The 27,179-nt window shown below is 52.1% G+C and overlaps 1 protein-coding gene across 2 annotated transcripts; it reads left to right on the forward strand.

The window, feature by feature from the left end:
* The first annotated feature begins 1,217 nt into the window (after window positions 1–1,217).
* Window positions 1,218–23,814, forward strand: BAG3 (BAG cochaperone 3). Of its 2 annotated transcripts, none has more exons than XM_059398702.1 (4): window positions 1,218–1,566; window positions 16,595–16,921; window positions 18,743–19,147; window positions 22,439–23,814. In XM_059398702.1, the coding sequence occupies exons 1-4, from the start codon at window positions 1,387–1,389 to the stop codon at window positions 23,258–23,260; spliced, it is 1,734 nt and encodes a 577-aa protein (XP_059254685.1). In that variant the 5' UTR covers window positions 1,218–1,386; the 3' UTR covers window positions 23,261–23,814. The 2 variants fall into 2 exon arrangements, with proteins under 2 accessions (XP_059254685.1, XP_059254686.1); XM_059398703.1 differs by having other exon boundaries at window positions 22,442–23,814.
* The last annotated feature ends 3,365 nt before the right edge of the window (window positions 23,815–27,179 follow it).

A 27,179-nucleotide genomic window follows, 5' to 3' on the forward strand; every position in this document is an offset into this window, starting at 1 on the left:
GGGTTTAGACATATTTCTGGGGGAGGTGGAAACTGAAATTAGGTTAGGTATTAAACCCTGGCCTGGTTTGGTGACTTGACCTGGTCCATGTAACACCATTTTGACCTGTGATTTTCTTTTTAATGAAAGCAACTTTCCAGAATATTTCAGGGGAAGGGAGTGAGTCTGCCTGCCCAAGAATCTGAAATGGAACCTCCTCCAAATTCTCCCTCTGGGGGCACATGCTCTTCTTGGGAACTGCTTGGTTTAAGTTACAAGCACAACCACCACTGAATCAACCAAAGAATTTTTCATGGTTGGACTTGGCCCCACGTCCCAAATGAAGGTCAAGATTTAAGATAGCCAAGAAACCATCTCTACTATAAAAAGGATCCAGACCCAAAAGAAGGTGATTTGTCTTTAGAATCGTTCAATGCAATGACAGTTTGAATATTTGAGATGCAGAGAAGCACGGCTGACGTAATCTTTTTTTAGGCTTCCGAAGAAGACAGGTGAATTTCTATTTGTATTTGCCTTTTCTCCCAGGCTTTGTTACGGTGTCAAATCAACATTCCGGAGCTCCTCACGCCCTTGAAAAAAAGTGATTAATACGTACTTGAGGGACGCCAGTGTCCCCAAGTTATCAGTGTATAAAGGGAGCAAAGTGGGGTGTGTGTGCGCGAGACTCTAGTTTAAAATCCACGACTTTAAAGGCTCGCGGTGGCTTTGTTGTTATAGGAAGGAGCGGCAGCAGGCCCCCGCGCGCGGTCCCAGTCCAGGGAACACCCACTCGGCTCCACGCAGAGGGAGGGAGTTTGAAAACCGAAACCGGCCCAGCGCTCACCGACGACGCCCTGCCGGCCACCCGCCCCGCCAACCAGTCTCGGCCCGGGAACACCCGCCTGGGCCGCTGGGCCGCGGAGGCAGGGAAGGGGGGAGGGGCGGCCGGCCCAGGCCCGCCCCGCCCCCGCCCAGGCCCCGCCCCGCCCCCGCCCAGGCCCCGCCCCGCCCCGGCCCCGCCCCGGCCCCCGTCCAGGCCCCGCCCCGCCCCGATTATAGCCGCTGACTCAGGGCGGAGCTCCGCATCCAGCCCGCTCGCCGCCAACTTCTCTGGATAGGACCAGAAGTTTCTAGCCGGCCAGTTGCTACCTCCCTTTATCTCCTTCCCGGTTGGCAGCGAGGAGGCCCTTTCCAGACACTTCCACCCCTCTCGGGCCACGTCACCCCCTCCTTTAATTCATAAAGGTGCCCGGCGCCGGCTTCCCGGACACGTCGGCGGCGCGCACCGCTCTCGATCCGGCCGCGGCCAGCGAGCGACTCGGCGCCTGGAGGCCCGGCACCCCACGACTCGGCTCCCCGCGACCCGGCACCCCGGCGGCCGCCCCTCCGGGCAGACCCCGACCCAGCATGAGCGCTGCCACCCACTCGCCCATGGTGCAGATGGCGTCCGGCAACGGCGCCGGTGACCCCCTGCCCCCCGGCTGGGAAATCAAGATCGATCCGCAGACCGGCTGGCCCTTCTTCGTGGACCACAACAGCCGCACCACGACGTGGAACGACCCGCGCGTGCCACCCGAGAGCCCCAAGGTGAGCCAGCCTGCGCCGCGCCCCGGCCGGCGGCCCCCCTCGACGGCGAGCGGCAGGGGCGGCTGCACCGGGCGGGGCTGCGGGGACCCTGGGCGCACCTGCCGGCGGACGCCCGCGCCGGCCTCCTGGTGTTGGCAGACCCCGCTGCGGTCTGCCCTTGGTCCGCGTCGGGGCGAGGGGGAGGCCTCGGGGGGGGGGGGAGGGGACTCCCTCCCCGGGCCACGTTTGGTTCCCGGGGGTCGGCCCGGGAAGTGCGACCCGCGCGGTGGCGCCAGGTGCCGTCCCGCCGGCCGAATCCGAGGGGCCGAGGGTCGGGTGGCTGGGGCGGCCCAGGGGCCCGGAGGGACGGCCGGCCTGGTCAGCTCCGGAGGCCCGGGCCAGGCCCCGCGGCGGCTTCTGCGGCCGCTCGCCCACCCGGGCCGAGGTCCGGGTTTCACTGCTGTCCGCGCTCGGGCGGACGCCGCGCGGGGCCCTCGCAAGCTGGCGGGGTGCTCTCGAAGGACTTTTGCCTCCTCAGTTTCCTCAGCTTGGTCGAGGGGCATCTTGACTTTGTTGTCTCGGGCACAGAGTGACTCAGGGGCTGATGTAAATACATTTGTCCCCCTTTTTGTATCTGCAGTTAAAATTGTATTATTGTTTGAAACGGTTTCCGTAAGAATACATCCGGTATGATTTGTTGAAAATAAGTTGTTCTTCTCCCAGGCAATTTCTAAAGATATGAGACTGTCTCATGGTTGACCATTGGCTTAAGACATTGCCTCACACTGGCATGAAAGAATTTTCTTTTTTTAATGACATCCATTCCCTTTCTCGTTATGGTATTAAGATACCTAGGATTAGTTTCTAATACACAAATAACTAATACAGAAGTACTTTTGTGAACGCACCAGAAGCATGTCTCATTTACATATATGCAAAGTTATATGCTCTTTAACTCTTAAGAGCATGAAAGTTTGAAAATAGAAATTTGGAATCAGTAAAAAAAAGAAAAGAAATTTGGAATCAGTCTGATTACAGCTAAGTGTGCTACACTTCCAATTTTCTATAAATTTGAACTATTTTATTTTATTTTAAAATTTTGTTTATTTATTTATTTGAAAGGCAGAGATCACAAGCAGGCAGAGAGAGAGAGAGTGGAGGAAGCAGGCTTCTGCCGAGTAGAGGACCCTGGCTGGGATCATGACCTGAGCCGAGGGCAGAGGTTTTAACCCACTGAGCCACCCAGGCGCCCCTAAATTTGAACTATTTTAAAGTAAAAAGCCTGTCAAGAAAGAAATACACTTAAAGAAAGGGTCCTTTTATGCTGTCTGGGCAAAATTTTTTTTAAAAAGCCATAAAGAACTGGTCAGTTGTTTTGAAGATTTAAAAATTCACAAAATTAAAAGTACGTTATAAATCATTATTTTAGGAGAAATATTTGTATCATCCACTTTCCTTTGTATGCATTTTTTAAATTAAAAATATTGTTGAGAGCCTGGTGCTCAAAATTGAGATGTTGAACATTAAGCAACTTACATTTATGAGAAATTAATTGTATATTTTTATCTGAAAATTAGTACAAGAGTATGTAATTAGCCAGGATGGGCATAATTATATATACCTTTTTGTGTCTGTTCAGCCCATAATTGGGTGAAACTGAAGCGCATTTCAAACCAGTCCTGTTCCAGTGTTCTGCATGGATGTAGATTTTTGGTGTGGTGTAAAACTATAATTTCTCAAGTCCTCCTTTATATAGAGACAGGGACTGTCAGAATCTGCCAGCACCCTTTGTTGTGAGTGAAGGTCAAATTTGAACATAGCTACTGTAAGTGTAGCATATACCCAGATTGCCAACACTTTGTTTTTAGAATAAGACTCACCCAGCAAGCTGAGATCTTTGTGTACCCATCCAGTGGATTGGTTAGGCTGTGGTTTCATAAACCTTTTGAAAGGGGAAAAAAACAGGTTGAGTTACTATTGTTGTCCACAAATAGAGAAAACAGCTTCTAGATCAGGCATCTGATGCCAGAAAAATGGATTTGAAAATTAAGTCAGAGTTTTGAAAGGCCCACGAAGATCTTTTTAGCTCATCCTCTTCCTTTTACAGAGAAAGAAATCCAGATAGTTCAAAAATGTTTCCAAGGGTCACTCAGCAGGTGCTAACAGCAAGGAGAGCTACACCAGAAGGTGCTGATCAGAGGCAGGGCCTCTGCTCAGAAGACGGTAGAAGTGTCTAGAACTTTTGTGAAGCTGTGAACCGTGCTGGCTGGAATATTTGGTTGTCTTTGTGTCCTCCTGGCCACCAAGTGCTGCGTGGCTGACTGCTGTGCTATGCTGACTTGGATGGTGATGACTGGATGTGGTAACTCAAGAGACGAGTTCTCTTTACCAGGTTAACTACCGGAGGTTTGCCCTCATGGCGCCAGAATTGAAGGAGAGAATAAACATTCAGTTCATTGGCTCTTTGGGCTTCACGGCTTTCATACCTGTGTTTTGAGATGCACAGAACGTCTGGATGACTAATTCAGTTTCACTTCCATGAATGGCATCTTCCTCCGAATGAAATACAATGGAAAATCCTTCAATATTGTTTTATATTAGAAACTGGCTTCTTAATGCATAACAAGAAGGGGCCCTGGCATGAAACAAAGGGCGATTTTGGAGGAGCTGAGCTAAAAGGACCCTCTGAACCTCCCTATCTTCAAGAGGAGATGCCATCAGTCAATAAAGCGCCATTTGTTAAGAATGAAAAAACAGAGGAAGCCCTTTTTTGGCAGAGGCTGGGAGTGTGGGGGAGGGGAAGACCGCCTCTGGGCGTTTGCAGTCTAACCTTGATGGTAAAGGAATGGCTTTCAGGGAAAGGAAGGGACTAGAACTTCGTGTTTCACTGAGTCTTACTCTCTGTGGTTTTCCAGTTGGTCTCCCACAATGCCCTGAGGTAGTTAGAGTGACACTCTGTCCCTAGTTTTACAGAGGGGGCAAGTGAGAGCAAGTGTCTTGCCTTTTGTTGAAGAGGCAGGGCGGCTATAGGCTAAGACTTTGGGCTTGATCCAGCTCCGCTCCAAGCAACTGGACCTCCCCACCTGCAGTCTTCCTGGATGTCGATTTTCTGAGCACGTGGGTTTGCCACTAATCTCCTGGCAAGTTCGTTCCAGTCCAGGCCCCTTCCCTGGCAGAGAGGTTGGCGCTCACTGAAGATAGCAGCCGCACCTCCCGGACCAGCGGCTTTGGGGTGCTGTGCTGCTCTCTCACAAACCTTCCTGGCACCAGAGGGAGACCCTTCTCACTTCACGGGCAGGGCTGTTCTAGCTTTGCAGATCTTGGAGGTCACTAGCACAGATCCCCAAGGCCAGCAGTCTCCTGGAAAGCCTTTAAGAATGTGGATTGTCAGCGGGGTCATCCCCCTATCTGCCTCCCCACCCCCCATGTTGAATCATATTTCTCAGGATGGGGCCCAGACATCTGGGTGTCAGAGAAGTTTCTCTGAGGATCCTGATTTTTGCCAGACTGGCATTTGGGAGCCACTGGTGATCCCATTTTGTAGGGGGAGGGGAATTGCAAGTTAGTGCCCACCTTCCTGCAGATAGGCCCTGGAATCCTACAAGCTGTGCCTGCTTAACATCTAAGCTGCAGACCCTTTGCCTGAGGCCCCATTGTCCTTCTTGGTCCAACTCCCCTTGTACCTGGCTTGTGCGAGTGTGAATATGGGGTGGCATTGCCCGGAGTCTGACTTAGGGCAGTCCCGAGACCCTCCGGTACCCCAGAGAGAAGTAAGCCAGAGCATTTCCTTCGTGCTTTGCCCTCCCACCAGAAGCTCCTCATAAAAATCGGACCGATTACACTTGTGTCCTAGGAGAGAGATGGAGAAATGTCCTTTCCGAGGAAATTGGAAACGTTTTGACTTATGACTGAAGTAGGGAGACCCATTTATTTTCTGCTCCCGGTTTAGCAGAGCCTCCTGAATTTTCTTAAAGATGAGATCATTCTGCTCTTTGCAGATCGATTGCAGGCTCTTGGGCCTCTTAGCAGAATCTGAGCACGATCAGGAGATGAGCGGCCATTCTCCTTTGTATTTTCTAGCAAGTTGCATGATGGGGGAACAAATTCCTTTGCGACTGATGACAGGGATTTGTTGGGAGGGGGGTGAAGAGCGTGGTCAGAGGCCTCAGATGTCCAGCTCATCCAAGACCTTCATTTTACCCTCCAAAGAACAGGCTGTGTTGGGCTTATGCAAGAACTGAACATAATTCGCCCCTGTTTTGTAGGGTAGATTTGCCCTTTACTAGGCTAAAGCCGGTACCCGGGAGCTGTGGCGGCATTTGACGTTAGCCAGGGCCAAGGAGGGCTTAGCTGTCTGATGCTCTTGGGGCTAGTTTTGAGGTAGAAAGCTTCAGACCACCTAAGGCTTCATCAGCCCTGTCCTCCTGTCCTCATTTTTGGAATGACACACAGTCGCCTTCTATAAGGCACTCTACGTGTTTATTAGTTCCTCTTGACCTTTTTAAATGGTCTGGTGTTTATCATCAAAAATAGGAAACCATGAATAACCCAAACCCACTCTCTCCTTTGCATTTTTGCTGCTTTAATGTTGCTCTTACATACTTAAGAGATCTTACACAGGAAAACTGGGAGCAGAAGACAAAGGCCTTGCTTATTAGGAACCTCTGAGGACCCATTAGTGCTGATGAGCATTGAGGAAACCTCTGTCCGCCTGATCGCTTGATCGTGCAATTCCCGAGCCCCTCCCATTCCCCATTGCTGGTTAACCGAGTCTTACTCGGGCTCCTCTTCGGCCCCCGATCCCAAACTCGCAGCTGGACTTCTGAAGCTAAACCCCAGAGCTTGTCCTTTGCAAACGTGGACCTTGCTCCTCACTGCTCACCTGACCCTGTATGGGATGTCTGGTGTTACCAAGTCTTCACATATTTCTGAGAAGATTTCTTCAGAGGCCTTAGAAGCCAGGCAGCTTGCAAAAGCTTCATGAGAGAGAATTTCTTTAGGATAGAATGAACCTTATTGTTTTCTTGTTTATCTCTCTATACACACACACACAGACACACACACACACACACAGCATGCATGTGCATATATACCTATGCCAAATGCTGGGTGGGTACTTTACAAACCTTATTTCTTTAAATCCTCAGAACAGCTCTCTAAGATGAAAACTATTAGATGCATCGGAGGCCTGTCGGCTGCGGCACCACGGAAAGACTGTTGTAGCCAGAGGTTTTACCCTCACCTGGGGCAGTGGGGTCAGGAGGGGTGACAGATAATGTTGCCCCTCCCCCCCGCCCCCGTGGGCCTGGCTGCTTCTAGAACTCCTTTATGCTCGGAGCATCCCAGGCACGGCCCCAGTTGGTTACAGACCACTCGTTTCCTGAGCCTGTGTCTGAACTTAGGAGATGGGCCCAAGTCTCCGTTCATTCATTCCATGTGAAAGTTCCTGAGCTCCTGCTCTCTGCAAGTCATGGTGTTCAGTGCCTCTGGAGGACAGGTCTGTCTCCTTCCATGCCATTCTCCGTGCCGCATTTCTGACATGACCCTCTCTCCAGTTGGAAGTGGGCCGTCTCTGCTCCAGACTCCATGTTACTTTGATTGGAATCTTTCTTCCAAAAGGTGCCACTTGTCTGCTTTGCCTCGGGCTCTAATCCCCATGGGCTGAGAGTTGGACTTGGGGGGGGCGAGGGGACTGTCCTCTTTCTGCCCCTCAGTGCCTGGCAGGGTCTCCAGGCTCAGTAAATGGTTCTGTGCGGAGAAGGGTAAAACCTGGGCCGGGCTCCGGAGTGGACAGGCTGCTAAAAGGAAAGCCGCCCTTATTGCAAACTGAAGTGCAGGCTGGAGCCCAGAGTTAGTGGAAGTTGCTGGAAGCCTTCTGTCGGTTTTTAAGCACTGAAGTGTTGTCCTGGGCTCCCCAAGGTCCCGCAGGGGCAGGTTCCTTTTTACTGCATTAGTATCGATTTCCTAAGTCTAGAGAAGATTTCCTCTATCTAGTCTGAGTCTAGAGAAGCTCTTTTTTGTCCCCACCAGCGATGAGCATCTTGGAGCAGATGAGCTGGAGAGGCCCGGAGCTCCCAGCAGCCAGACGCCGCTAGTGCCCAGCTGCAGAGAGAGCAGCCTCAAAGGAGTCTGTCTCTCTCTCTCTTTCCCCATGTGGCTGACAATAAGACCAGACGGTGCACAGTGAGCCTTCTTATTCACTGTCTGTTCAGAAAAGCCCAGAATTACAGATTGCTCACTGCCTCCGTCAAGTGCCTGTAAACGGAGTGGCTGCCCCAGAGCGGTGTCCCCAGCAGCTGAGGGGAGACTCGCCACTGGTAATTCCCAAGCATCCTGGTGGAGAACAGCCATTTCCTATTTTGAAATCACGTCCTCTGTGTTTATGAAGATCCAATTGTAGATTTCCACCCCCCTGTCATTTTAAAGATTCTTCTTAAACCCTGGATGGATGAGTGAATAGTTAAATCCAAACAGCAGGAGGCTAGGAAAGAATTTATGTGTGCAGAAGACAAGGCAGCCATATCACTTTTTGAATCTTCCAAATTCATCCCACAGACCCTGAGTGTCAAGAGGGGGACCAGCTCTCGGGTCAGCTGGAGCTGGGTTTTCTCCCTCCAGAGGCCCCACGCGGGGCGCTAGGGGCTGTGGTGACTCAGAATTGAGCGGGCCCTCGGCCCTCTCACAGGCCCTGCCTCAGCCAGGCAATGACTCAGCACCAAGCACTGGCTCCCTGGCCCAGAGCACACTTGAACTGAATGTTCCAGGTCTTGAGCCTCAGCCCAGCTGGACTGGGCAAACTAAATGCTTTCTCCCCTGCTGTGGTTTACCCTGGGAAGATGAAGAATTTGAAGACATCAGCCACAATTACTATGACAGATTCTATAGGTGGGGAGGGAATAGTGAAAGGGTTAACACATCCCCAGCCTCGACGTCAGACAAACCTGGGATCTGGTCATCTCAGATGAATCAGCCATCCTCTCTGAACCTCAGTCTCCCCTTCTGTCAAATGGGAACACCACCTTACCTGTCCAGCAGGACTGCGAGGATCAGGGGTCTAGTGCCTGGAAAGTGACGAGTCAGGGCCCGACTGGACATGTGTGTTCAATCCGTGGACAGAGTCACAGCCTCTACTGTGAAGTAGGAGGGCAGTCACCACATGGCAGACACATCTGTCTGGACATGGGTCTTTTGGCTCCCAGGTAGGCTTCAAGTCTTTTTTCTCAAGCAAGCCTCTTACCCCCTCGTACTACCTTAGCTGGCTGTCTTTTGACTAGTGCCTGGATGCCCTCAGCACCCTTCCCCGGGATTCCCAGGCCCCACCTAATTTGGGGACACAACAGTGGGTGGGGAGGGGTCAGATGAAGGCTACTGGGCCTTCTGGAGCCTCAACCAAACCGGCAGCGCACAGCCCCAGCCAAGTTCATCCCTCAGCCACGACAGGCCAGGAGACGCTCTTCTGCATGGGGTGATGTGTTAACCCTTAATCTTGACTCCTGTAGGGGAGTGTCTCCCTCCACATCTCTGTACAGACCCCAGGGCTGTTGCCAGGCAGGAGTAAGATGCCCCGTTGGTGTTGTGGGGAAACTGAGTCACGATAACTAGGGGCATGGCTTTAAGGGGTGGAAATGTCACTGCAGGTGGAGGGAGGAGGGGGGTTTGCTACTTGCCACCACCCCCGTGGGGGAGTGTGGTTGTTGGAGCAATGCCTTGAGCAGCTGCACAGGGTCGGAAGGAGCATCCCCAGGAATTCCCCTCAAGGAAGCTTCCCTTGGTTAAAGGGACCCTTGCCCTCACTGCGGTTGGTGAATTGGAGATTTGTGTGTGTGTGTAGGGGGGTGATTTTGTACAAAATGTGTATCTAGGGAAGCCCTGCATCCTGATACCAACAGACACTTGCAGAGCTGGTGTCTAGCAGATGGTAGAGCCTCGTGATTGGTCAACGTCCCGCCGTATGAGACCAGACCTTGAGGATCCCAGGGAAGAAGCATGAGGGGCCTCTTTATGTAACTTCAGTTTGCTTCCTGATATGGAAATGTCAGGTGTTTTTCCATCTGTGATTCCTGATTTCAGATCCTTGAAGCAGGTGTCCCTGCTCCTTTTTTCTGAAGAGGAACTAAGGTTTTCATTTCCCTGAAGCCATGAGTTCGGGAGCTGGGCATCGGGTGACTGGGGTTCTCTCTGGTAACTGCCCTTGTGACCTTGGGCCACACCTGCTGCATGGAATCCTTGAGGAAGGCTCTAGAGGGTGGGGGAAACAGGGAGCTGGAGACTGATGCCGAAATGCCAGCCGTGGTCTTTTGTGCCTAGTTTGGAAGGTGCCCACATACCCTGCTGGGGGGACATGCTGAGATGGTTGGGGAGACGCCAGGGGGAGGTTCTGCTCCTGCACAGATCCTCCTGCCCCAGCCTGGCCTGGCTTTCTCACTAGGTTTCAGGGGCAGGAGTGCAAGGAGCCATGGTCAGTGCAAGTTGAGTGTGGATTGGTCCTTGGGGCGGGTCTCTGCAGAGTGCTGGTCTGGGGCTTCTTGGAGCAGGATGGGAGTTTAGGGCTGGGCCCCTAGAGTGTTGGCTGTGTTCGATTCCAGATTGTAAAGTATTAGATACAGTTCCCAGCAGAGAAAATGGCACCCTTGCTAATTCGTGTCCTTAAGACTCTCAGATAAAGGGGCTTCTGACTCTAATAGGCTTATTACCGACTGGCGAGACCACTGAAGTTTTAGGCATTGTACGCCCTAGGCTCCACCAATGAGAATATCTGGGTCTAGCAGTAACCATTTGTGGAATAAAGGAACGTGATTGTGTAGGGCTTGGGGTGGGCTCAGTTTACAAAGCCTTCCTTATGCCTCATTTCACTTATATTTTGCAAAAATGCCTGGGGGCTGTGGGGATTTTTACAGCTGGAGAAACTGAGTCTTCGTAGCCAGCTGTCCCGTCTGAGGGCATAGAGCCGGTGAGCAGCAGCGGGGGACACCGGAGCTGAGGGTGACAGCTTGAAGCTCACTCGGGTTCATTCCTGCTTGTTTGGACACAGCTGCAAAGAGAAGAGGCGTTGATCCGATAGAGAGCTTTCCCCACTAGGAGCACATTGGGACACCTGTCTCAGTGACCCCAGGATAAAGTCTGTGCTCTGGTAACGGGCAGTGAGGTCCAGCCGCCAGCCGCCCTGTCACTGGGCTGTGTCCAGACATTGTGGTGAGCAGAGACTCTTGTCTTACCAGCAGCGCCGTACACGGGCTTCTGAGGAGAAGGATTTTGCCTGCTGGTCAGAGTTTGCCGGGTGTCCATTACATGCCCAGACTTGGCCGGAGGGAGAGACCCTTCATCACGGTGCGGTGGGAACTGAGTTTGGCTGAGGGACCCATCAGATGGGCAGTCATACTTAATTCATGTTGAGGACCCGAGCATACCGAACAGAAAGTCTTGGAAGGATGTTGAAACTCAACTGTGCGTGCTTTAGAAGGAAGTTTTTCTTTTGTTTTGTTTCCTGCCTGCTGGAAGGGAGCCAAGCTACCTAATTGCCATCCAGGCCATGGATACATGGGGACCTCAGGATTCCTGCTTTCCTCCATCTTGTTTTCTTTGGTTTAGAAGTTTTTGTTTTTGAAGTTTCATTTGTTTTTGAAGTGTCATTAGTAAAAGTCAACACCCGACCGTTGTGAAAGCTCTTCTGGCCTCAAAACCCAATTATAGGATGTGTGTCCTACTTGAGACTCCAGGGCTGTGGAGGCGGAAGTGCTCTGAGGCAGCCCTGAAAGTTAACCTCCGCTCCTCGGACCCCTTGGCTCAGCCCACCCTGGTGGGACCTGTGACTTATGGTGCTGAGAACACTTTGGAGAGTGCTTTGCCATAGAGTTGGAGGTTGATGGGGGCTATTTTCAGGGTTCAGAGGCCACTCAGTGAATGGGGAGCCGATTGTGGATAGGTCAAGGCAAACCCTGCTCCCCGGCTGTCCCCAAAGCCACGAAGGCTGTGAAAGTGCAGCGTCTGGCCCGGTGGTTGGCATAGGCCAGGGTAGCTACCCAAGGGCTGGTGTTCTTGCCCTGTTTTCAAGGCATTGGGAGTCGTGGGGTGCCAGGGTGGCACAGTTAGTTAAGCACCTGATTCTTGGTTTCTGCTCAGGTGTGATCTCAGTGTAGTGAGATCAAGCCCCAGGTTGGGCTCTGCACTCAGTGGGGAGTCTGTTTGAGATTTTCTCTCTCTTTTTCTCTCTCTCTTTCTTTCTTGTCCTCTGCCCCTCCTGCCTTTGCTTGCTCTCTCTCAATGAATAAGTCTTTAACAAAAAAAAAAAAAAAAAAACAACAAAAACATAAGGCACAAGGAGTCCTTCTGGGGGTCAGTGGCCACCTCTTCACTTGGGACATGAAACATTGGGACACTTTGAATCCCAGTGACTTCCATTTCGATTTAACTGAACAGAGTTAAGAGTGGTCACTTTTAGATTTCTGTGACTTCAGCTTTTCCTTGTTTCTGAGCTCTATGTAGCTTTTTAGAGCTATAGGGAACCTTGGAATAAGCGTCATGGAGATGCCAGGGCAGGACAGAACTTCACATGGATCAGTGTTTTTCAGTGCGGTCCAGGTTGGGCTTAGGGTCTGCATGTTTATGTATTTTCTGGGCGCTCTTGGTGCCGCCTCGAGTCTGAGAACCACGGCTTCATGGAGTATCTGGGCTTTGCCTTCATTTTACAGCTAAGGAGAGTAAGGTCCAGAGAGGGGTTTATGAGCTGCTTATGTAACACACATCTTTAGGGGCAGATCCAGGATTAGGACTGAACGCCGTCTCTTTCCACATCTCCTAGCTGCCCCCTTAGTGCTCACATTGTTATTAAAAACCAGCAGCAAAGCTCTGGTGCTCTTAAGCGCGCTCGTAAGCAAGCAAGACTTGCCTATGTCCAAGGTCTCACCCAAGCTCAGAGTCTGACCCCAGGCTTCTCTAATAATAGTACCTTGTACTTAACAGGGCATATTTTGGCTCATCTGGGGTAATTTTCTCAGCTTTTTATCCTGCCATCTCATGGAGCTTTTGAGTGCCCTGAGATACATCTCAGGGTTTTACTGTAGTGCAAAGCAAGGGAGAAGAATGGACCAATTCATTTTATAAATGAATGTAGTGAGATAAGCAGTGAAAGTCTTGTTTCCTAATCAGATCTTGTAATAGGGATTCCTGACGTCTTTGCCCCAAGATGATGATGAGCTGAGCTGCCCTGGGAAGTAGTTCCTGGAGTGCTGTCATTATAGCTAGAGAAACTGCGGGGCAGGCGATGAGGAGGGGAGCACCTGCACTGGGGCCTGCCTGGTCACGTGATCGTGGCTCGTTCGTGACCCCCATCCCTGGCCCTGACACCAGGAGCGGTCCCTGGTCCCCACTGAGGTCAGAAGGAGGCAAGTCATGGGTCCTGCCTTGGGAGTGCTGGCCTTAACCAATAGGCTTCCAGATATGCTGGAACTTCTTAGGGGATTGAGGAGGCATGTTCTATTCTGCGAGAATCATGAACTGTAATATTTGTCTCTTATACTTTTTTCATTTTATTTACTAATTTTTTTAAAAGTAGGCTCCATGCCCAGCTTAGAGCCCGGCAAGGGGCTTGAACTCATGACCCTGAGATCAAGACCCAAGCTGAGATTAAGAGTTGGACGCTTAACGGACTGAGTCACCCAGGCTCCCCATTTTTCTCATTAAAAAAAAAAAAAAGTGTCTTTTTTTGTTAGATTGTGATGAAAAGCACCCTAGAAGGCAGAATGGGCCATTGAACCCTTTCCGGTGGTGCTTTCTGGTTAGTCAGCAGGGAAGCATCTGCTGCTGAGAGGAATCTACTGGGAGCCACGGAGGCTCGCGGGGGAGGGGCGTCAGCGTTCCTCTTACAGAGCTTCGTCTAGGTGGGCGCTTCGTTGCTGGTTTAAATTATTTATTCCTGTACAAGTGCTCAGTCTCGCACTCTGTAAAGCCGATGTGGTTTTTCTGCTTGCCCCCAGCAGGGTTTTGCTAAACAAAACCCCAGTCAGAATGGGACAGGAGCATTCTTTTAGATGTGAGGCTTGTGGAGAGACATGGGGTTCTTTACTAAACGGGTCAACTCACGCAGAAGCCAGAGAGCAGCACGTCAGGGCCTGTAGCCGCCCTGAACCCTTGCGGCCGTCCGCGCCATCGCCCCGGGAACTCCAGGCTCAGGACTCGGTTTTGGTCCCGGCCCTTCCCCCTCGCTGCTGCTGTCCTGCCAGCCACGGAGGCCTCTCCGTTTCTCCTCCGGCTCCCTCCCTGGGCACCTTCCCTTTCCAGGCTGTCAGCCCCCGCAGTGCCTGCCCTTCCTTACTCTCATCCCGGCCTCCTCCCCGCCTTTCCCCATCGTCCGGGCTTCTCCTTTCGGCTCCTTCTGTCTTGCCGAGGCCTCTCTTGTCAGCAGCCCTTGGACCGTGGATGTGAGGCCTCTGCACTGTGGCCTTACGTTCGTCAGCTCAGCACTGACCGTTCCCTCTGCTGCTGGGGAGTCCAAGCAGTGACCACAGCTCTTCTCCACCCACCAAACCATCGAGACCAGGCACCTCTTCCCAGACCCAGGCGGCGTCCTGGCTCCAGGAGGCAGGCCCCGCTGTCCCCTCCTCTGGGCGGGAGGAAGTCCTCCTGCTTCCTCCCTCCTTCCTGCCTGCTGGCCTTTGCCTTCCCCTTACTCTTGTAGCCGTACAGAATCGATTCAGTGAGATGCATAAAGTGTGCAGCTCTTGGCAGGCCTGGCAGGCCTTCTGGATCCAGGGGCTTCCCCCAGGAGGAGCCAAGCCTCAGCCAGGTCCATCTAAGGTTTCCAGGCCCTGGAAGGGGCTGAGCTGGAGGCACAGCTAACAGCCGGCTCTGCGGGCCTGGTGGGGTTGGCAGCCTGCCCCTGTTCGAATCGGATCGTGCGGGTGGAATGCGGCAGGGGCTGGCCGGTGTGGGGTTCCTGAAGTGTGTGCTTTGATAGGTTTGTACGTATGTATCTGCCTGTTCACCACCTTGCAGAGAAAGAACACTTCCGTCCTGCCAGAAGGTTCAGCACCCTCCCAGGGACTCCCACTTCCCACTCCCAGGGGCGGCCCCTGCTGTGAATCTTCCCTCAGTTAGCCTTGTCCTTGGGTTTTGATTCCTTTGAGGTCTTTGTGGTCTGCGCAGCACAATTGTGTGCCTCTCTAGGACAGCCCCATCCTAGCTAGAAAAGCCCATGCCTGTCCCCTACTGACAAAGCCTCCCATGCTTTCTAGCTGGTTTTGTTTCCTGTGTGTTTCCTGCTGTCTCAGACTGTCTCGTAAGCCCCTATTTGGCAGGGATCGTGCGTGGCTGGTCTGGTGAGCCCACAGTACCCAGCATCTGGATAGCTAGATGGTCACCAGGAGGTGGTGGGTGGATGAAGGCTTCCTAACTGCCCTGCCCGAGGACTGTACGGATAGCTGAGGCCTTCTGTATGTGGCTGGGAGGGAATGGTGAGCCCCCAGGCAGCAAGCAGAGAAGATGCCCAGGACTTGTCCGGGCCCTTGCTTCAGGCTGGAAGGAAGGGCGCCCCGGCGAGGGGATCACATGCCGAGATGGCGGGTTAGGAGTCGGCACCGAGTAGCGCTGGGTGTCCTCGGTGCCTCTTGCTGCTTCCCTCCTGGTGCCCATCTCCCAGCAGGAATTGGCTTCTGAATGGGAGGCCTAAACCCACGGCCTGTTCTTGGGTGACCTGAGAACTAAGCAGGCTAAAATAATGCCGCCACCCTGAACACGTGGGTATTCTAATCTGAGAGTGCCTATCTGCTTGTGTCCCCAAGGACACAGCGACACCTTTGCCTCTCCTGTGTGCGGGAGGCCCGGGAGGCCCAGGGCCACAGGAGGGAGGTAGTTGACAGGGTCTGAAAGAGCTAAATTCCAGGCCCCACCATCGCTGCCTGTTGCACACAAACACAGAAAGAAGGCAAAAGTACAATGGCTGATCCCTCACAATGCAAATCAGCTTTCCTCACTTGTGACTGGTTCTGCAACAGTGAGAAGCAGACCCTGCAGGCTCCCGGATTCTCAGGCTTTGGCATTTGTTTGCAGTTCGGAGAGATACGTCCTTCAGGAAGGATCGTTCTCCTTCATCGTTGACCTAGCCAGCTGTGTGTGGGCGGCACAGTTCCAGAGTTCTCCTCTGCAAAGGACCGTCTAGGAGGGTCAAGACTGGACGCCTTGGGGGTCCCTGACTTTGGTTGTTCAGCCCCTGGTGGGAAATGACATTGCCCTGTGAGGGACTGACGGGCCTTGTTGTCTGAAACAAGATCTCTCTCTGTGGTACATCTGGAACTTGGCCTTCTTAAGGGTCCCAAAATAGCCAGGCGGCTGAAGGGACAACTTCCAGAGAGGACAGGAGAGGGACCCCAGCCACTCCCCGCCAGAGCAGCCTCTCTTGGCGTCATCGGACCAGCATAATTCATCCTCCGTATTTGTTCTCCTGCTGCGCTGCCTGTGTGTGCCGTATCTCCCCTTCTTGCAGCTTGTTCCGAAAATGTCCCCGGCTAGGCGGCCTCGCCCCGCTGCCGCCTCTCTGCGAGGATGTCCAAGCTGTGTCCTGTGTTTGGGTCCAGCACAACCCTGTGTTAGGAAACGCTAGGACCTTTGAGGAAGCGGGGAAGCCGGCAATAATTTAGTGAGTTGGACTTGACTCAGCCTAGCGCCTTCTGATCTGCGTCTCTGATTTGGGGGCAGTCAGTGGCTGTCCTGCATGCTGCTGCCAGCTGTCACCCGTAAAAGAAACCTGTCCGACCAGTTTCGGAAATTGGGGCCTCCCTGTGCTTAATGGACACCGTGGCTCGCCTGCTTTCTCTGGATGCCCCAAACTCGTAAACTGCTGCCCGTACGCTGGCCTTGTCGTGGGGGGATATCTGGCAGACACAGGGGTGCCTGCCAGCAGCCTCACCCTCTGGGCTCAGCTGGCACGGCTGATGCCGGAGGTGGGGGAAGGGCCCAGGATCACTGGGGAAGATGGCACTTAGCACCATGTTTTTGCCTCTGTGGGGTGTTTTCTTCCCACGTCCTAACCAGACTGTTTCTCCTTTCTGTGTTGCAGGAAGCACCGTCCTCTGCAAATGGCCCTTCCCAGGAGGGCCCCAGGCTGCCTGCTCGGGAGGGCCATGCCGTGTACCCGCAGCTCCGACCAGGCTACATTGCCATTCCTGTCCTCCACGAAGGCACCGAGGGCCGGCAGCCACGCCCTTCCTTTGTCTGTCCCCAGCCAGGAACACAGCGATTCCGAACCGAGGCGGCCACAGAGGCTCCTCAGAGGTCCCAGTCACCTCTGCGGGGTGTGGCGGAAGCCACCCAGCCAGATAGACAGTGTGGACAGGCGGCGGCAGCAGCGGCGGCGGCCCAGCCCCCAGGCTCCCACAGACCTGAGGTAAGGACAGCGAGCCGGTGTGTTCCAGGGCCCGTCCCAGACTCTGGGCCAGACACCTGCTAACACGCAGGCATCTGGGCCCTGCCTGCAGCAGCAGAGGTCACCCAGCAAAGACAGCGTGACCGCCCGCACAGCGTCCCCCAGCATTTCACAGGTGTGATAGGATAAACTGCTTGGTCCGAAGGCATGAAGGCGGAGGGGCGGCATTTCTGGGACTGGAAGCCTGGCCTCCGGCTTCCTGATCTGCTGCTCCGCACTCCTCCTGCTCTCCGTGTCACAGTCTGCTTGGAGCTGTGCTGATAGGAAAACAAGGCGGCTCATACCTGCCCACACAGTGTCCCGTGGTTTAAAAGGAACCCACAGGGGCACCTGGGTGGCTCAGTCAGTTAAGCGTCTGCCTTCAGCTCGGGTTGTGATCTCAGGGTCCTGGGATTAGGCCGCATGTCGGGCTCCTGCTCAGCGGAGAGCCTGGTTTTCCTGTTCCTCCCCACTTCTGCTGACTCTCACTGTCTCTGTCACTATCTGTCTCTCTTTCAAATAACCAAATAAAAAATAAATAAAATCTTAAAAAAAAAAAAAAAAAGGAAAAGGAAAGGAGACCCAGAGTAGAGAAGGGATGTCAGCTGTTCCGCTGTTCGACGATAGGATTTTATTTAAGCCTGAAGCCCATGCTTCAGTACACTAATCACCAAAGAGGTATTATTTTTTTTTAATATTTTATTTATTTATTTGCCAGACAGAGATCACAAGTAGGCAGAGAGGGGGAAGAGGAAGCAGGCTCCCTGCTGAGCAGAGAGCCCGATGCGGGGCTCGATCCCAGATCCTGGGATCATGACCTGAGCCAAAGGCAGAGGCTTAACCCACTGAGCCACCCAGGCGCCCCAACACCAAAGAGTTCTTAATCCAGTTCTTAGCTGGGATTTGAGGGCCCGTGGACCCCAGGAGGATTCCCAAGCAGTAAGCCCTTCTGGTTTTCCCATCTGCAGCCTGTCTGGTTGTGTGCCCTGTAGTGCTGGTGAGCACGGATGCTTGCTCTGTCTGTGCCCAGAGTTAGCCTTGCCTCCTTTGGCTCTGTTCTTTTCCTGTCTTGAAGGACTACCTGTATTTGTAATATTTTTGTTGTAAAAATCAGAAGTGACACATTAATCAGAGAAATCTGAACAGGGTCCTTTGAAGCCAGCTGGGGAAACACCCACCTATTTTTCTAGGTGGTCGTGGGCTGGCCTGCTTCAGGCCACGTGGGATGTGCTGCTCCCCGTGCCCAACACGATCCCCTGGGGTTAGAGAAAGAGGCGACGTCAGTAACAACAGGAGTAGCAACAACACAAGCAGCACATTGAGCACTTCTGTGCATGGCCCTGGGCTAAAGCATGGCCACAGATGGTCTTACTGAATCTTCAGCTCAGGAACAACGGCACATTTTTTCCCATACTTTAGATTCTCAAAAGGCTATTGAGGGGCGCCTGGGTGGCTCAGTCAGTTAAGTGTTTGCCTTTGGCTCAGGTCATGATCTCGGGGTGCTGGGATCAAGCCCCCCCATGGGGTTCCCTGCTCAGCGGGGTGTCTGCCTCTCCCTCTGCCCCCCAACTCCTCTTTTATGCACTCTAATTAATTAATTAATTAATTTTAAAGAGACTATTGAGCTGGCAAGAATTGGAATGCCCCTTGGCTCTAGATCCCTGAGTGCTAGCGGTACATTCTGGAGATGGAAAGGTTTCAGGTAAAAGGTCCGAATGTGTTATCCTGAGCAGGCACATGAGGGAGGCAGGGTCGGAGCTCCAGGGCAGAGGGTCCCTCATGCCTCTTCTCTCTGTCTTGCAGCAATCCCAGTCTCCAGCTGCTTCGGACTGCTCGTCCTCGTCCTCCTCGGCCAGCCTGCCCTCCTCCTCCGGCAGGAGCAGCCTGGGCAGTCATCAGCTCCCCCGGGGCTATATCCCCATCCCTGTGATACACGAGCAGAATGTCACCCGGCCGGCGGCTCAGCCCTCCTTCCACCAAGCCCAGAAGACCCATTACCCAGCTCAGCAGGGTGAATACCAGACCTACCAGCCGATGTACTCCCGGGTCCCAGGGGATGACTGGGAGCCTCGGCCCATGCGAGCAGCATCCCCATTCCGGTCCCCTGTCCGGGGTGCATCCAGCCGGGAGGGCTCTCCGGCCAGGAGCAGCACGCCAGTGCACTCGCCGTCGCCCCACCGTGTGCACACCGTGGTCGACAGGCCTCAGGTACGGAGTCGGCGTCCACAGCCTGGCTCTGGCAGCGGCTCTCCAGGGGCCGAGGAGCAATATGCAGGCTCTCTGGGCCCTCCGTGGGTCCTAACTGGCTCACACCTGTGTTCCTCAGGGAAGTGAGATCTGGGAATTGGCCGGTCATGCGCAGAAGTGCAGGACGGGCGCTGGGAACGCTCAGTACTTCTGCAGCTTCTGCTCATGGGTCATTGCGGCTGCCTTCGGGACAGAACCTCCGCTGCCTGAGGACAGATAGCTCGGCCCCATGTCTAGTGTCACTCACACACCGGGGACCCGGGCACCTTAGTGCCCACCACATTTTTTCAGAGCCCTTGAGACCCCTTCCACACCCCAGCCCCAGCCTCGTCTCTAGTGTCCTGGGCAGCTTGTCTCCTTTCTCCCAGATACCCCTTCTTCGCTCCGCAAGCCCTTTCTGTTCATCCCACCTCTGTGCCTTTGCTCATGCTGATGAAGCTCCCTGAAATGCCATCCCAGCCCAGGTTCTCCCCGCCCTCCGAGGGACCAGCCAGTCTTGCCTCTTCTGTGAATCCTCCTCCTCCTCCTCATGACATTCCCTCACAGGCCCTCATGGCTGGGTGTGGGTTACTCTGTGCATTCCAAAAGCGTTCATCTGTTCAGCTCTGAGCTTAACGACAGGGACCTGTCTTCTGTCTCTCTCCTTGGGGGTGAAGGGCCACGTTGTCTGACTGATGATGGGCGGGCTGGCCGGGAAAGCTTCCAGCCTGGTGAAGTCCCAGGCACAGACCTATTCATCCTTCAGGGGCAACTTGTAGGGCACATCCTGGAGGAGGAAGTCATTCATTTTCGCAGCTTATAGTGTAGCAGAGCCTTGAGCAGCTCTGGGCCCCCCAACGTGAGCAGCGGAATTGGTTCTCTGCCACAGTTTTTAGAAGGAAAGCCCCTCGTAGGCAAATACGTGGGGTGTTTTACTATAAATGGTGATAACATCCTCCTGTTTCTTTTTTTAGCTTCTTTATTTGGAAATAATTTCAACCCTACGGAGGAGTTATAAGAATCATACCAAGAAACCCAGTATATCCTTCATCCACATTCACTGTTAACATTTTGCTCTGTTTGCTCTGCCATTTCTTATTTCAATGCATATCATCCATGTGGTTCGTTTGTTGGACATTTAATTGTGGATCTTGTGCCCTCTTATCCATCAATAATTCAGGAAATCTTTTCCTAAGAAAGACCTCATTCATAACCACCGTCCAATGATCAGAATCAGGAAACTTAACATCCTTATAACATTGCTGTCTGATACCCAGTCCACTTTCAAATCTCCTTGATAGCGGTTTTCCCAGTCCAGGAGCTAATCTAGGATCATGAGCATTGTATTTAGGTATCCTTTTTCTTCAGTCTCCCTCAGTCTGGAACAGTTCTTCGGACTTCTTTTGCTTTCGTGACCTTGACATTTTCAAAGTGTATAAGCCGTAGAGCAACCCCTCTTGAGAGTTTCTAAAGTCATTTTTATTACTGAGAGATCATTTTAAAACTCAAAGTGGGGTGTGTGGCTGGTCCCTGAGTGGTAAGAGCCAGAGTTGAGGACATCCACATTGGCAAAAGAGGTCTGGTGGCAAAGGGGGTTCTTGGCACTCAGATGCCTACATAGCAGCAGCCAGATCCTAACTTGGGCTCAGGAATCCCAGGAAAGCATGTCCATGTGCAGAGGCGGAAATGCTCCCCCTCGTGTCTTTCCCGCATAGATCCCGGAATCGGTGAAACAATGTTTAGTCTTTTTTTCCTTACCCTTGTTTGTGGTGGCCTCCCTTTTAGCGTTTGTTCAAAGATCTCTTTTTGAAGGTTTGCAGAGATTTGATTTAACAACATTATAGCGGAATTTAGTATTTTAAATCAGGAGTATTTTAGAAACCATGTAGTCTAACTCTTATTCTCCAGTTGATGAAATGAGGATGTGTGAAATTTTTAAAGGGGCCAAACACTTGGCAAAACACTTTTGGCAAAAATACGGATTAGGAAAACTATATGCACCCCTGTGTGTATTGCAACATTATTCCCAATAGCCAAGATACGGAAGCTGCCCAAGTGTCCATTGATAGATGAATGGATAAAGCAGACATCGAGGGTGTATACATTGGAATATTACTCAGCCACGAAAAAGAATGAACTCTTGCCGTTTGCAACAACACAGATAGACCTAGAGGGTATCTGGTGAAAGTGAATAGTTGGTAAAAGAGAAATACCGTATGATTTCACTCATACGTGGAATCTAAAAAACAAAACAAAAGAGTAAACCAAAACACCCCAAGCAGACCCTTAAATCCAGAGGATAAACTGATGGTTGCCAGTGGGGAGGCACATGGGGGATGGGCAGAATATGAAGGGAATTAGGAGGTACAGACTTCCAGTCACAAAGTCACAGGGATGAAGTGAGGTGTAGGGAATACGGTCAGTATCAAGAGAACGGACGGCGGTTGTGCACTGCGGGACGTGTAGAACTGTCAGGTCACCAGGTTGTGCTCCTGAAACAAACAGTGTCGTCTGTCCACTCCACTTCAATCAGGAAAGGGGGGTGGTGGGATGTTCACTGAAATGCTGGGAGAGCCAAGATTTGTTTTAATTACAGCTCATTCTAGAAACTACCGCTTGTACAAGTTACCTTAAAAAGCATCTCGGCCCATGTATCCGGGAGTCAGCGCGGGGACACATGGCTGAGTGTTGGCTCAGAGGAGCCCCGCAACATCCTTCCAGAGCTAACTATTTCGAGCATCGTGCTTATTCTCAGAAAAATACATCAGTCTGGGCAGAAATCACGAGGCTGTCGTAGATTTTAAAAAAGAGATGTGGGACTGTCCTCCCCGGAACAGAGACAGTCCCCCTGGTGGCAGGGAGAGGTTGTGGCAGTTACTCCCCCATGGCTGCCTCGCCAAGATTCTGAGTCATGCAGGACTTTGCTTGGAGCTAAGCTAGCTCGGCAGTCCGTGAGGTTTTGGTGAGCAAGTGTTCATTTTTGAAAACTGTATCGGTTTTGTTTTTGTTGCCCTAAGAATACCATCTACAGCAAAGTTCAGCGAGCGGTAACAGACGCATAGTCCAGGGTGACGAATGGAAATGAATGGTTCGGCCCCGTACATGATCAGGATGTTTTCATTCTGTAACTGTATGTGGCTGACTTCGAAAATCTCTGCTACTGTTAAAGCCATTCCCCAGTTTTCTTTCTCGTCAGTAGTACTCACTACAGACAACCGCCTGGGACTCTCAGCCGGGTATTAAAAATATCTTTGTGTCCTTGCCTCTTTTCAGCAGCCCATGACTCATCGAGAATCTTCACCTGTTCCCCAACCTGAAAACAAACCTGAAAGCAAGCCAGGCCCAGTTGGACCAGATCTCCTTCCTGGACACGTCCCGATTCAGGTGATCCGCAAGGAGGCAGACTCGGTACCTGCCGCCCAGAAGCCCCCACCCGCCTCGGAGAGGGTGGAAGTCAAGGTTCCGGCGGCTCCGGTTCCTTGTCCTCCCAGCCCCACCCCGCCTGCTGTCCCCCAGCCCCCCAAGAATGTGGCTGCCCAAGATGGGGCAGCCCCCGGCCCTGCCCCCACAGAAGCCACACCGCCCAAACCAGCGGAAGCGGAGGCGCCCCCAAAACACCCGGGCGTGCTGAAGGTGGAGGCCATCTTACAGAACGTTCAGGGGCTGGAGCAGGCCGTGGACAACTTCGAAGGCAAGAAGACGGACAAGAAGTACCTGATGATAGAAGAGTATTTGACCAAAGAGCTGCTGGCGCTGGATTCGGTAGACCCCGAAGGACGAGCTGACGTCCGTCAGGCCAGGAGAGATGGTGTCAGGAAGGTTCAGACCATCCTGGAGAAACTTGAACAGAAAGCAATAGATGTCCCGGGTCAAGTCCAGGTTTATGAACTCCAGCCTAGTGCCCTTGAAACCGATCAGCCACTGCAGGAGATCATGGAGATGGGTGCCATGGCAACAGACAAGAATAAGAAAAGTGCCGGAAATGGAGAAGATCCACAGACAGAAAGCCAGCAGCCGGAAGCCAGAGAAGCAGCAGCTGCAAACCCAAGCAGCACTGACACCGCAGACACAGCTGGAAACACAGCTGCCCCGTAGTCCCCGCCACACTCAGCAGACCCCAGCGCTGGGAGCTGCTGGTGTGTGTTAAGGAATTTTAAGTTGCATGCATTTCAGGGACTTTAAATCAGTTTGTTTTTACTATTCATAGGCACTTGGTACACAGTAACTTGGGTGGAGGCCAAACACACTAATTAAAGGGCTAAAGGGAAAATGATGCTTTTCTCCCGTATTCTTATTCTGTACAAATGAGGAAGCTGCTTGTTTCAGAAGTTTAACCCCGCTGCTTGTTGTTGGGGCCCTTTCTGTACATGGGCATCACGTGTCAGCCGTGGTTGTAAGCTGTCTTCGTGGGGCTCTGGACCGAAGGAGCTTTTTGGCTGGTGGGTGGGGTGTTGATTTCCCATTGCACAAGTATGGAACCCATTTTCCAGAAACAATGCCCTTTTAATGGGATGACTCTCTTCATCTCATAGCTAAAATAGCTAACTTCAAATAGAATAAAATGTACAAGGAGCCCTAGGAATATCTATATGTTGGATGACTTTAATGTTACATTTAAAAAAGGAAAATAAAGTAATAATATAACTCAAGATGGTTTTTGTGATTTCTGAAGTTTGGAGGAGCGGCAGCATCAAGTCTGGGTCTCACTGGCTTCAGTAACAGTCCGTGGCAGCTGTGTTTGCAGGCCGGCTCTGGGATCCACGAGCTCTCTCTGGGTCCGGCTTGTGAGAGAACAAGTGACCATCACGTTTCATCCTCAGATCACAGCTGTGAACCAGGAAGACTCGGGGCTGTGCACCCAGCGGATGGGAACGCCGCTGTTCGGTTTAGCCCAGCTTGGGCCGCCCCAGCAGCATCCTTGCTCACCTGGCCTCAGGCCGCCCTCGCGCCTCAGCAAGGGGCTGGGAGGGTTCAGACGCACACACGAAAACCAGTCCCTTGTGATGCCCGAGGCCAACCCAAGTGGTGTGTGCGGTCCAGGTCACTGGGGCTGAGAATGTGTTCTGTGAGAGTCTTGGGGTCATCTTTATCTGACACTCCTCTGAGTCATCAGACCAGGCTGGGTGTATCTTCTCAGATTGGGTTCCTAGAAGCCACTGGGGTTAGGATCGGGTGCACTTGGAAGCCACTGGGTGCAAAAGAGACTTCTTCGTATGCCAGTGTTTTTGAAAGCTTGGGGAGGACCACCAGCCTCTGACTGCTAGATTTGGGTGTTTTAATTTCTTGTAAATAAAAAATAGACAGTCTTGAGAACTTGGAACCCTCAGAGGGCATGTTGATGTAGAGCCCCCGTGCCGAATTCCTCATGACTGTACTGAGTTTAATATTGGTGTGTGACTGTGCTGTACAAAAATACATGCTCCTGGAGTTGCCACTCTTAGCCCGCTGAGAAAGGCTTCAGTCATCCCGATGGGAAACTGCCAGCATCGCTCCTGGGTGAACTCATGTGGGGAGTACAAGCTGGCTGCCGATGACACACCATTGATTCCAGAAACCCGAACATATAAAAAGGGGAAAGGCCTCTACTGGACTTTTTTAAAGGAACCAAAGATAAAGAATGTGACTGCTTCTCTTTGTGACTTGGGCATCTATGCCCAATGGACCTTAATGTGAAGTTTCCTTGGGTGGTTGTGAATCGGACTGATGTTATTTTTATCACTAAACATTGATATCCCTTGACTGTGGTTAGATTTTTAGTCATCCAAATCAGATGGTGCCTGGCTGTCTGGGTAGGAATTCTATGGCCTGTGTTGGTGGTCCCTGGGTCTTGTACAGGGGCAAGAGGTTGGCTATAGGGCTGGCTGCAGGGTTCTTATTAACATAGCTGTCTTGGTCTCCGCATTGGGGCACAGATTCCACTGAGTATCTGGCGGGGGCCGGGGGAGGCTTCTTCTGTGTAATCATCCAGGAGCCCTTTAGAGAGCATCGCTGTGGAGAACACAGGCTTGAATCAGAACTCTTGGGTTCAGTTACAGCTTGGGACAGCGGACAAGTCCCATAGCCTCTTCCTTCCTTGTTTCCTCAGTTGTAAAATGGGGGAAAGTGATTAAATAAATTGAGAGGTGGAGTATGGAATGTAACAAATGTTACTTCTTCTCAGTGTCCTCATGAAGCAGGGGACACAATAGGAAGTGACTTGCCCGCAGAGCTGGGAGCAGAGACAGGATTTGAATCCAGCCCCAAGAGACATAAAGGCCACGTTAGTCTCACCACAGTGCGCCATCTTCTTCTTATTTTTTTTTAAGATTTTTTTTTATTTGACAGAGAAATCACAAGTAGGCAGAGGCAGGCAGAGAGAGAGGGGGAAGCAGGCTCCCTGCTGAGCAGAGAGCCGGATATGGGGCTCCATCCCAGGACCCTGAGACCATGGCCGGGGCCGAAGGAAGAGGCTCAACCCACTGAGCCATCCAGGTGCCCCTCTTATTGTTATTACTATTATTATTATTATTATTATTTTAAAAATTTTATTTCAGACAGCATGAGTGGGTGAGTGGGAGAGAGGGAGAAGCAGACTCCCCACTGAGTAGGGAGCCAGATGCAGGGCTTGATCCCAGGACCCTGGGATCATGACCTGAGCCAAAGGCGGACTTTTAATGACTGAGCCACCAGGAGCCCCTGCATCATCTTTAGCACCAAGTGGGCTATGGGGGTCAAGAGGAACAGGACTATCTAAGGATCACGGAAATTTGAAAATAACCTCTCATCTCAGACACTGTGTGTGTGTGTGTGTGTGTGTGTGTGTGTGTATACACACACATACATATATATACATACTTGCATACATATACATTTTATAGATATAAATATACATTTATTTTATATATATATACACATATATATGTGTGTGTGTGTATTTGGTGTCAAAATCCTGTGAAATTCCTGTCTCCTGGATGAAGCAAATGACGTGGAACTAGCAAGTACTGGCATCCACACTGAAAGCTACTTGCACCTTCAACGCTGGCAGTCCAGGTCCCTGGGCTTGGTTTCCAGAACTTTCTAGAGCACCCCCACTTCCTCTCACCAAGGGTCTGCACTGCTCTAGCACATTCCCACCCTTGAGTGTGCCGTTGCCACTCTCGTCTTTTGTCCAGATCTTGCTCCCCCTTAAGCCCTCCATTTTGTGAAACCTGCCCTCCTTGGACAGTACTTTCCTTCTGACTTTCCCTCCCCCAAATTCCATGCCTTCTGTCTGTTTGCCAGGGTCCAATTGTCTTCCATCTGTTGGAACATCTCCAGTCGTTTCCTGGAGAAGACTGTAAATTCCCTGAGGCAGTCCATTTTGAAACCACCTAATTCTGGCGTTGTTGTCCAGACCTGGGCACTGAGGTACCTTGATGACCAGGAGAGACTTAAAGTCCCTTTGACTTAAGATCTTACGTTTCCAAGGCTCAACTGACATTTACTCCAAAATGGGCATCAATAATAGTTGATGAGAGTTTAGGGTCCCTGGCTGTGATGAGTGTGGGCTAGTTGTTTCCTTTCTCCGGGACTTCCTCCTCCCCTCGCATGAAATGTGGGCCCTGATCAGGTGGTCTGGATGGTTCTGGTGAGTCCACGCTTCTCACAGGCTGAGTCTCTGTGCAGCACGGCGCCCCACCGTGGGCTGTGCGTGGGCTGTGCGTTCCTGGAGCTCCTGGGTGAGTATGGCCCGTTTGCCCACTGTTCTGTAACATTAGACAAATGCAATCATACGCCAGGAAACAGGATCCAGAGTCCAAGTTATTTTGGGATATGCAGGAGCCTGTGGGAAAATGCTGGAACATATCTGAGTCACTTCGGCAAATACCTTTCTTTCCGTGTTCCAGCATGTTTTGTGTTTCCAGGCGGCACAAAAGGGCGCCAGCGGGCGCACACATGCCCCTGTTGGACCTGCCCTTCCGGAGCAGCACTCCCTGGATCGCCCCTGGTGTGCCGCCTCCCCTGAGCTCTGAAAAGTGAGTGCAGAGGGCTGAGC

Source organism: Mustela nigripes, chromosome 4, assembly GCF_022355385.1.
Source record: "Mustela nigripes isolate SB6536 chromosome 4, MUSNIG.SB6536, whole genome shotgun sequence".
Classification (NCBI taxonomy): domain Eukaryota; kingdom Metazoa; phylum Chordata; class Mammalia; order Carnivora; family Mustelidae; genus Mustela; species Mustela nigripes.